Source organism: Egretta garzetta, unplaced genomic scaffold, assembly GCF_000687185.1.
Source record: "Egretta garzetta isolate BGI_Z169 unplaced genomic scaffold, ASM68718v1 scaffold85, whole genome shotgun sequence".
Taxonomy (NCBI): domain Eukaryota; kingdom Metazoa; phylum Chordata; class Aves; order Pelecaniformes; family Ardeidae; genus Egretta; species Egretta garzetta.
The window spans coordinates 3,346,909-3,357,868 of record NW_009259718.1 but is presented as its reverse complement, the minus strand read 5'-3'; the positions used below and the strand labels follow the sequence as shown (position 1 = coordinate 3,357,868).

The 10,960-nt window shown below is 46.6% G+C and overlaps 1 protein-coding gene across 1 annotated transcript; it reads left to right on the top strand.

Moving 5' to 3' along the window:
* The first annotated feature begins 144 nt into the window (after nt 1–144).
* On the top strand, nt 145–9,613 carry VAMP1 (vesicle associated membrane protein 1). Its single transcript, XM_009639179.2, has 6 exons — nt 145–170; nt 206–347; nt 2,239–2,397; nt 2,641–2,688; nt 5,063–5,065; nt 5,760–9,613. Exons 1-6 carry the CDS (start codon nt 145–147, stop codon nt 5,850–5,852), a joined length of 471 nt encoding a protein of 156 aa, XP_009637474.2. The 3' UTR covers nt 5,853–9,613.
* The last annotated feature ends 1,347 nt before the right edge of the window (nt 9,614–10,960 follow it).

Here is a 10,960-nt window from a genome sequence, read left to right as displayed (position 1 = left end):
CGGCGCTCCCCGCTGCCCTCCTGGGCCTGGCCTTGCTCCCCCCGAGCTCGCCCTCTCCTGGTCCGGGGGGGATCCGGGCAGTGCGCGGGCTGCTGCTGCCATTGCCCTGGCACTGGGGTTCAGGTGGATTTCGGGGGGGTTGGGATGCCTCTCCTTGCGCGGCTGACTGGGTTTTCTCTTTGCCCATCTGTGTGTGCTTCCCTAGGTCTGACCCAGCTGAGCAACCTGCTCCCGCGGCCCCAGAAGGGGGAGCCCCCGGTGGGGGCCCCCCCGGGGGTCCCCCTGGGCCATCCCCCAATCTGAGCAGTAACCGTCGGCTGCAGCAGACGCAGGCCCAAGTGGAGGAGGTCAGTGGCTCTGCCGGCCGTGCTGGCTCCCCGTGGGCTGCCCGGGCGCTTCTCCCGCTGCTCTGCAGCAGCAATGCTCTTGATGAGCGTCTGTTGCTGAGGGGGTGGATGCTCTCGTCGTGCCAATACCAGAAATGCATTAATAATCAAAGTATGGTGGCAGACCTATAAGGAGGTTGGAGGAGAGATGAAATTGCGTTACGCTTAAAAGCGGCTTAGTTCCAGATTTGACTTCTAAGGAGCAGGCTTGTTAGATTTTTTTTTTTTTCATACCTTGTGTCGTCTATCTGTTATGGAAATAAAGCTACGCAGCACCCAGAACACCTCTTAATCCCTGCCTGCTTTTTCAAGGGAGCAGTCTGTGTGCAGGCTCAACGCGTGGTGTGTGGGGGAACCTTCCCTGACCCCCCGGGGACGGTGTAGTGGGGCTGCTGCCATGCACTAACGCCTTTATGCCTCATTGTGGCAGCAACATGTAGCTCTAAGTTTATCTCTGCAGTTACTGGGGAGGGAGCATCTGATTACTCTCATGAGGGGGGTGGCTTAGGCTTGCTGGGTTTGAGAGCTTTTAAAAACAAGTGAGGATGTGGGGCTGAGGACCTGGTTTAAGTGTACTTGAACTGATATTTTAGCAGGGTTTCTAGGATTTTTTTTTCCCCACTTCAGAGTAGGTGTGATGGGTTGACCCTGGTTAGATGCCAGGTACCCACCAAAGCTGCTCTATCACTGCCCTCTTCAACAGGACAGGGGAAAGAAAAGTATATTGAAAGGCTCGAAGGTCAAGATAAGGACAGGGAGAGATTATTTGCCCATTACTGTCATGAGGAAAACAGATTCAACTTGGTGAAATTAGTTTAATTTATTACCAATAAAATTGGAGTAGGAGAGGATAAAAAACCCCCTGAATCTTCCCCTTCCCTTCTTCCCAGGCTTAACTTTACTCCCAAATTCTCTACCTCTTTCCACCCCCCGAGCTGCACAGGGTGACAGGGAATGGGGGTTAGGGTCAGTTCATCACACCTTGTCTCTGCTGCTCCTTCCTCTTCAGGGGAAGACTCCTCACACTCTGCCCCTGCTCCAGTGTGGGGTACCTCCCACGGCAGACAGTCCTCCACGAACTTCTCCAGTGTGGGTTCTTCCCATGGGCTGCAGTTCTTTGCGAACTGCTCCAGCCCTTCAGGAACAGACTGCTCCAGCATGAGTCCCCCGCAGGGTCACAAGCCTGGCCAGCAAAGCTGCTCCAGCCTGGGCTCCCCTTTGCACAGGGCCGCAGGTCCTGCCAGGAACCTGCTCCAGCATGGGCTTCCCACTGGGTCACAGCCTCCTTTGGGCACATCCACCTGCTCCCCTGTGGGGTCCTCCCTGGGCTGCAGGTGCAGATCTGCTCCCCCGTGGGCCTCCATAGGCTGCAGGGGGACAGCCTGCCCCACCGGGGGCTGCAGGGGAACCTCTGCTCTGGCGCCTGGGGCACCTCCTCCCCCTCCTTCTGCACTGGCCTGGGTGTCTGCGGAGATGTTTTCTCTCTCATCCTCTCACTTCTCTCCCCAGCTACTGTTCTACAGCAGGTTTTTTTCCTTCTTAAATATGTTATCACAGAGGCGCTTCCACCATTGCTGATTGGCTTGGCATTGGCCAGTGGTGGACACAGGGAAAGCTTCTGGCAGCTTCTCACAGAAGCCACCCCTGTAGCCCGTCTGCTACCAAAACCTTGCTACGCAAACCCAATACAGCAGGTAACAACTTGAAAGCTGTTTCATATCCTGACCTTTTTTCCTTTGTTTAGTGCTTTTGCTTGTTAGTATCTTAATATTAGTTATTGGCCAAGTTTCTGCTCTTACTTTTTCAACTCTTTTTACTAGTACAGCTGCTGCTACTGTTCTTCCTTCTGCAGGTGGTTGATATAATTCGTGTAAACGTAGACAAGGTGCTGGAACGAGACCAGAAACTGGCGGAGCTAGATGACCGGGCAGATGCACTTCAGGCTGGTGCCTCACAATTTGAAAGTAGCGCAGCAAAACTCAAAAGGAAGTACTGGTGGAAGAACTGCAAGGTGAGTTTCCTAGTGCCATGATCTCCTTCATTAGAAGGAAACTGGGCTAGTCGTCTTCAGGGCTTTTGGGAGGATAGTTGAGGCTTAATTATTTAAAATGCTTGGGATTCTTTTGCTGTGGGAAGACTTTGAGGCCTTGGCTGTCCTCCCTTCATGGTCTGATTTAACTTCCTTGGCTGTCAGGAAAGATGTGAACTTGTCAGTCTGTTCTGAGTTTTATTCTTTGACAATCTCTCTCTCCAGATGATGATCATGATGGGAGTGATTTGTGCCATTGTGGTGGTGGTGATTGTAAGTAAGTACCGAAATTCCCAGGATCAAAGGTGGAGAAGCACCAGCTCTAGAGTACTTTTAAAATTTTCCATTTTGGTTTGAGATCTGGAGGGTCTTGGTTGCATAAGTGTTAACTTCAGTCCTTGGGGAAGGGAGGTGGTGGCCCTGGAACTCCCACACTTATTGTGGAAATGGTATGCTTTACATGCTAATGGAAGGTATTGGGGGCGGCCATCGCTGCAGAAATGGGAAATTCTGTCTGCCAGGTCAGGTAAAACTGTAAGTATCAAGGGGCATTTACCCTGGAGTGGGTGGGTTGGCAAGTCCCTTCCCTAGTGGGGGATTTGGAGGTCTCTGGGGGACCTGTGGTGTAACTTGCCCTTTTGTTCTTTCCTTTTTTTTCCTTTTGCTTTGTCTCCAGTCTACTTTTTTACTTGAATGTAGCTCCTTCAGTCTGCAGCCTACTGTCCCCTGTCGCCTTGCCTGTCTCTTCTTGCCCCTGAATCTTTCCTTCCCTTCCTTTCCACCTAGCTTCTTCATTGATTTCTTTATTGGTTGTAACTTGTCTTCTGTAAAGGACTCTTCAACAGCTGCTGCAGCTTTAGGGAGGGTCATCTGAGTTTAGCGGAAAGGGAAGAAGAGTGGGTAGCTATTGCTCCTGCTCTTCTGTGGGGAATTTTTGTGGTTTATTTTTGGGTGTGATCTTGTCAAATAGTGCCTGTGTGGACTCTAACAAAATAAGAATGCCTTAATGCAGTGCCTTCGCAGATGAAGGACTTCAGCATGTGAGATTCTTTAGTGTTCTGCCTGAAAAGTGGCAGCACGACTTAAGCTTTTCACTGAGCTTCTGAAATAAAGGCTAGTTTTTGTTGGTCAGTGACTGTGAGCCATCTGACTGAGCTAGATGTAGTCATCTAGATTTCTCTAGCCATGGAGATGAGCACTTAAATGATTTATTCTGCCTGTCCTTATTTTCAGATGACTTGCTGTCTGAACATGGCCATTTCAGTTGTTATAAAGGAGAGCCTACATGATTATCTTGGTCAAGTGCAACAGACTAAACACAGTTAAGTGAAAGGAGTTTTATTGCTATCGAAAAGGCACGTGTAGGGGTAAAATCTCCTGCCAGAAGGAACAAAAGAACAACAGTAAGGAGTCTGGGGTGGTGTGTCAAATATTCCTTTCATCTATGCACATACAAGCCAGGACCCTCGTGGCTTTCTACTATCTTGTAGCTTTCTGGAAGGCTTTGGGGTGGTGGCAGACTGGGAGTGGGAATGGGTATGGGCATTTTGTTTTTGTGTTACCGGGTTGAATGTCAAAGGAAGTCCACTACATAGCAGATGGAGGTGGAGAAGACTGGACGAGCCATGCAGCTTTCTGATTATGAATACCCGTTCTGTTTCTGCTACCACAAAGCCTTAACTTTTAGCAGGGGTTAGAAAATACTTAGAATGGTTAGCTAGGGACTCAAAGGGAAATGCTGCTCTGGGCATTGCAAAGCGACATCAGATGTCCCGGTTTGTCAGCTTAGATCTCTAGAGATCTTGCCTATCAAACTGAAATCCTATGTGCTATGGATTCTCTTGAATTTAGATCCAATATGGTCTCTGCTGAAAGTAAACTTGCAGCATGGAATGCTGTGGCTTTCTGTAAGCAATCTCCTTTTCTCCAAAAAAACCCCAAGACCCCTGAATTGCTTGAATGTGTTGTCAAACCTGGGGATAAATGAGCTCCCTGTTCCTCAGTTTCTGCAGAGTCTCTCTGAGGAACGTGCATCTTGTCTTTTTTTACAAGCTGAGCTGTAGCCTGTAATCTAGACTGGAAAGAGGGCAGTCCTTTAATTTAGGAAGCTCTACCTCAGTTCTAGAATCCGCTGGGATCTCTCTAGGCTTAAGATGATGCCAGGAGGCAGGGGAGAACATTACTGGAGTTCCCAGATGGGAGTGAAGTACAAAAGATGGGAGGAGCAGATGTTTTTTTGTTTCCTTGGGTGTGCTGGGGAAGCCCCTTTTCTCACAGGGCATCTGGGAAGGGGCTAGGTTTTGCATGCTCACTTCCATGCCCCAGCATTTCATTTTGCGCTGAGTTCATCTCCCTGCAATACCATCCCCCTCCACCTTGGGTGAGGGCAGAGATGAAGATCTGGAGTGAAGCAGCCCTCGTCCCCTGAGCACTCCCCTAATTCCCTGTGGAACTGAGATGTGATGGACGGTCAGAAGTGCATCTACTGAAGAGGAGCCAGGGCCTGCTTGTACTACTTACTGCTATCATTTTAGGGGGTGGGCATACGAGCTTTGAGGCCCTCAGACCAGCAGTTCTCTTGAACTCTTCCAAACAAGCCTTTGGTGCCCCATTACTCCTGTTCCTCTGGGGGTTGAGGTCCCCCTAGGCTGTCTCTTCCATTTCTTTCTCTTAGATGTTGTATGTTGTCTCTTCTGCTCCTTTTCCCCTCCTTTGTGTCTCTGTGCATGGGCAAAAAAAAAAATCACTAAGGCCCTCTGAGTAAAACAAAGGGACTCTGCTGTCCACAGCATTACAGCCACTCACGCACGTGCAGTTTATTTCCTTCTTCTATAAACACAACTGTAATCTCCTCTGGCATGTTATAGTAATCAGCCCATGTACTTAAATGGTCTCTAAGAAACACAATTCACCACCTTAACTGAGTCTGTCTGGTCTGTCAGTGGGTGGGGAGGAGTTGGGATATCAAACTTTTTGGAACTTTTTTTTTTGTCACTTCCATTCTATACACAGAGCTGAGTTTCTGGCCCTCAAAGCCAGGTGGTCTGGCTTTGATGGGTTTTTGGTCTGGCAAATGGATGGTCTTCCATTGCAATGATGACAGTTCCAGTTGTACTGGAACCATGTGCTGGACTGACTCCATGGTAAATCTGTAACAAGACGTATGGACCAGCAGCTCTGTGGGAAGAGGCTGCCCAATCCAGCTCTACTTTTATCCAACAAATGTCCAGCCACTGTGTGATGCATGGGGAGGTAGTCCCCTGAATGGGAGGGTGTGTTGCTGGTAACTCTAGTTCCTTGGGCTATGCTGCCTTTGGGTTTCAATAACATAGCCTCAAACCCAGAAAAACAATTCTCCATTAGTATTGGGACATGTGTTTGTGATCCAAGTGACCGCCAAGAGTAGGATGCTGTTCACAGCTTATCTTGGAGCATGACTGGAATAAAGGTAAGTGCCCCCTTGTTTTGCTTGACGGTACATTTGAAACTCATTAAAAAGAAGTGATGGAGCTTTGTGCAGACATTTTACAATGAGGTACTTATGCCCCTATCTCTGCCCCTGCTGTTACAAACTTCAGGTTTTAAAACTGTACTCGCTCTGGCTTGTAGTTCCCTTATGACAAATCTTCGTCCAGTCTTAAACATCACCAGAATCATACCAGAACAATGTGTGGTCAAGGGTGAATCTGGAGCAGTGCAGCTAGGCTAATTCTTTCAAAGATGAAAGCCTTCCTAGGAAAGGAGGGTGTCTGGACCGGCTGGTGGATTAAAGCAGCATGTACAGTAAACTTCAGCACAGATCAGGCCTGCACAACCTGAATTAACTAGTCATGCTACAATCCCTGCCAAGTTGTGTGTTCTCTTCCTGTTAATTCTCATCCTTGTTTGTGTAGGGGGGTAGAAAAAACTTTTTCTTAGAACAGATGTGTTTCCAGACTGTATCTGAGTTCCTATCCAAACCTAGGGACTTGAGAGCTCGTTCTCCAAAGCTGGCCAGCTGCTCTGGAGCATAGAGCTTGGGCTTAATGTGCTTCTGAAAGCTGCCCTGGGGTTATGCCCAACTCATGAGTCCTGTTGTGCAAGTTTGCAGAAAGTTGCGTGTCTAACCATAAATCCTCTGGTAGGTATTTAAAGTACCATGCCCTGCTGGGAACTCACTTTTTGAGGTGCCGTCCATTAAAGCAGCAGCAGCACCTCTGCTGCTCCTGCCGAGTCTGTTATCCTGGACAAAACATTTTTTAAATGTGCATTAAAAGCAAGGCCAAGACTTTGGCAGAGTAGTTCTTATGCCTAATTAGAAATTTGAGCTCTGCCTTTAAATACACAGCTCCCATATCAACTTCTTCATCCTGACACCTTCAGATTTGGTGGGGGAAAAGCCTCAACTATACTGCTCTTCAATGAATGTCTTAAACCTTGGTGTTTCTAGATGGCCTTGCTCCGGCCTTTCATGAGGTTTCTGTGCACTGATCAAAGTAGGCTGCATGCTCTCATTGGCGGTGGTGGGTGTCTTCTTGCCTCAGCTGGAAAGTAACCGAGCGATGGTGGGGAAGGCAAAAGATTTCTTCAGAGTAGGAGTGCAGCATCAGCACTTGTTTAACAGACCTGGCTTCCCTGTGAAGCGCCAGATGTATCCGCTGGGGTTGGAAGCCTTAACTTGGTGAAGAGAGGCAATAACGGGGAAGTAAAGGGCTTTTATCTTTGTTCTGACTTCTAAGCAAGTAATTACTCTGCGAGATGTGTAACCGATAAGGATGTAGGTTTTACAAAATAGGCACCTCAGCTGTGCCTGTTGGGCTGAACTCATGTATCCAGTGTTTCTTCCTGGTTACCTACAATGCTTCCTCTTGGAAGAAGTAAGTGGGTTCCTTCACAACACTTACCCTGTTTACAGGCCAAAATAAAGTTGCACTTCAGCCCTTTGATAATCTTTGACCGATTTTTATTTTTTGCCAGAGATAGTTATTCAGAACACCCTTATTTGCTCCCTGGGTTTCCAATACGAACAGTCTCATAATATTCATCCTTTCAGTGCACAGACCCACTACGTGATTCTTGCAGAGGCCAAAATGACTCACTCTCTTTTCACGTTCTCTCCTGCCAGACTTCTTTTCCAAAAGTCCTTGTACTATTTTTTTTATAAATTTGCCATAATCTCCAGATACTAAGCTTTTTTTAGTTCATTGCCTTTAAGTGTATACTTGGAAGCTGAAGGCGCTTTCCTCTCTTGTGCTCACAAGACCCCCTTAAATACTGCACATTGGTAAGTATAAAGAACTGCAAGACTGAACACAGCCATCCCTCTGGTGTATTCCTGATCTGTGTGGTTCCCCTCTGTCCTTTCACCAACAGCACTGCTGCCCTTTTCATTTCTTGATGTAGCACATCTGCACCCCTTAGATTTTATTGAACCTGTCTCAAGAGCCTGGTAACCCTTTCCTCAAGTTCCTTCTAGGTTTGACCTCAACCTGTGCAGACAAACCTTGCACCTATCTGTCCAGCTTCTCTAAGTGCTCCAGTGAGCAGAGTTTAGTTCTTCTAAATGTATTGCTTATTTTCTGAAGTGGTGGTTTTCTCATTTTCTAGCTTCTCTAGACATGTATGTTGTACTTCCATGCGTGTCCTGTATTACCTTAATTCTTACAGAAAAAAAAATATAGTTTTGGTGTCTGTCTAATTGTGACTGTCACACTTCTAAGGAATGAGTTTTCAGCAGATAGCAGGGTATGCCTGCCTGTGGCTCTCCATCGTTGTGTTCCTGGCTTTCTCAATCATCCTGTGCTTAGTTTTTGTTCTTCTTGGAGGGGCTGGCCCATTCTTCCCTTTCTTCCAGTACTTGTTTCTATTTCCCCAGTCCTGCTACACTCCAGCCTTTCTCAGGGGTTCTTGGATCCTCCAAATTCATCTGATCTCACAGTTGACCTCAGAAATGTCAGCATCCCTAAATTTCCCAGACTGTCTGCATCCCTTTTCTCTGCTAATACACGATGTCCAAATGTTCTTAGCCCCCATCAACTGTCTGCCACCACAGTGTTCCCACAGACACCGCATCTCTTTATACCCTTCTGTTCTACATCCCAAAAGAGCTCACTTCTCTTTCCTTGCATTTCAGCAGCACCAAACACTTCCACAAATCCTCTGCTATTGTTTTTAAGCTCCTAGACACTTATCCCTCTTCTTCCTCTGTAACTTCTCTGTCGAATAAACCTTCCTTTTTCTCATCCTCATTCTTCCCCTTAAGCACGTGGAACTACCCACTTCTGTGCTGCTTGCTGCTGCCAAAAAACCCACTCTAATTCTCCAACTTAGCCACAAAATAGTCTTTCTTCTCCTGTGCTTCCTTTCCCCCTCCAAGCACTTGTAATCCTATTTATTTGCCACCCCCGCCATAAGACAGATGCTCTGAGTCCAAAGACACAACTTGTTCTGAGCATTTACATCCACTCAATTTTCTCTTTCTGTACCAATTCACCTCAGCTCAGACCTCTAATTTGCCTTTTGCTGACGGACAAATCCCTTTAAATGTACACTTGCTCCCCTTTTCTGTAGTATTTTACATTCTTGGTGGAAGACTCCATTTTCTGCACTCTCACTCCAGCACCACTGGACTCGCCTCTTGTTTTCAGCCAGACTGAGCTCACTATGCATCTTTTGAGCTGGTAATTCATGGTCTGGCCAGCCTACAAGAAATGTAGGGATGTTCCTGGGAGGATCACCTGATTTCTCCCAACATGGCAATTTTTGCACTGATTCTTGGGACAGGGAGGACTAATCTATTTACCAACTTGTCTAACAGCTTCACGTGTGTACAGGCTTTTAACTCTGGGTTTACAGCTACCCAGAATGGGGCCCGAGTTAATCAGTCAAAGCCCATTTTTTTGCATTTTAACACTTTTACAGAAGAGAGAGATAATATGGTGCAAGCTTCCCCTAGGGAATACATCATCTTCTACAGCTATATTTCTTTATGATGTTGAAGAGAATTTAATTTTTCAAGTAGTTATGCCTCTGATTAATCTTCCTTAATTATCCACTTAACTATGCATGATGCAGTGGGCCACATCAATTTTATGGTTATCACAAGGTACTGTGTGATGTGAGGAATCGTGCCTTACTCTTTGGATATTCTGGAAAGATCATGCTCAACATATAAATCATTGCATGTTTATGATATACAGAGACTGTTCTAGATGTTGTACCTCCTCTTTTTCCTTTCTTGACTTGGACCTGGCTCTGTGAAGCAAACAGCTTTGTGTCTGGTGTCAGGTTTTTACTGCATTTAAAATCTCCCATAAACAAAGAAAGTGGATTTTTTTTTCCATGTTTGTAGAAGTCCTGACTTTTTCCAGTGGGGGCCTCCCAGGGGGCATACATGTTACCACACCTCTAAATGCCTGTTGGTGCAGGACTCTCCCTCCTGCCGGGCTGCCCCCCTTGCTGAAGGCCCCCCCCCCCCAAATAGCTTGCTTTTATTCCAGCAGAGACATCCTCTCCTCTTTCAGACAAGGGATATCAGCTGAGCACTGGGATAAAGTTTGAAAAACCATGAATATTTGTGTAATAAAAAAATATAGACTTCATGTCTCTGAGGAGAAAGAAAATCACACTGCTGGGAAGCGACAAGTGCATTTAGGTAATCAAGGCAAGAGCAGTACAACAAGCACGTGTTTAACATCTCAAAGGGAAGAATTAGGCAACAGTTCATATGCTGCAGTAAAATCCTTCAGCTTCCCAAGGGCAGTGCGTCTACCTTCATTTTTAAAATACCTGAAGTTTTTCTTTCATTATGATTAACTAGCTTTTAAATTCAAAAGAGGCTGTTTGCAATGTGATTGGGTATATGGTCTTTGCCTATACTATATGCTTAAATTCTGGTATCTGTGTTTGTGTCCAGTCAAGTGGATAATCCTGTTTGTTAAGGACATCACCCTTGCTCTCTTGATACCACATAAAGTGCTGCGTAAACTCCATTGCGGCAGAAGGCTGAGTATTTGTAAAAAGTAGTGTGGCAAGCTTACTGCAAGAACTAGGATGTGTGTTCTTATGTGAAGATCCCCAAATTAGTTCCTGGGAAGAGGACCATCTTTGACCTGGCCTTGATTGCCTATGCACTCCAACCCAATAGGCTAGAGCTTTCCCTGAAAGGATCTTGGATTGAAGCCTGCAGCACTTCGGTGTTTCACAATCCAGAAAAGGGATGAGTGGAGCAGAGCAGGCACTGTATGATCCATGCTATTCTGATCCTCTTTTGCAGGATCTCATGGCAGCAGAGATACTCTTTGGGATGTTTTCGAGGGTGTGCATAGCTGCTTTGTTTTCATAGCTCCTGTCTGGAGATCAATTTATCCCAAATGCTCTGGCAAATGGTCAAACGGCTGAACGTACCAGTGTATGGTGTATCACAAGGAAGGAGACTGCTGTACAGCTAAGATCTACCAGTGCCACACAGGCAGCTTAAAAATCATAGAATCATAGAATGTTTTGGGTTGGAAGGGACCCCTAGAGGTCATCTAGTCCAACCCCCCCCGCAGGAGTAGGGATTCTG

Coding starts and splice junctions, on each gene's coding strand:
- VAMP1 (XM_009639179.2), top strand. CDS start 145: ATGCCTCTCCTTGCGCGGCTGACTGG. Junction 171..205: donor CTCCTTGCGCGGCTGACTGG/GTTTTCTCTTTG, acceptor GTGCTTCCCTAG/GTCTGACCCAGCTGAGCAAC. Junction 2,398..2,640: donor ACTGGTGGAAGAACTGCAAG/GTGAGTTTCCTA, acceptor CTCTCTCTCCAG/ATGATGATCATGATGGGAGT.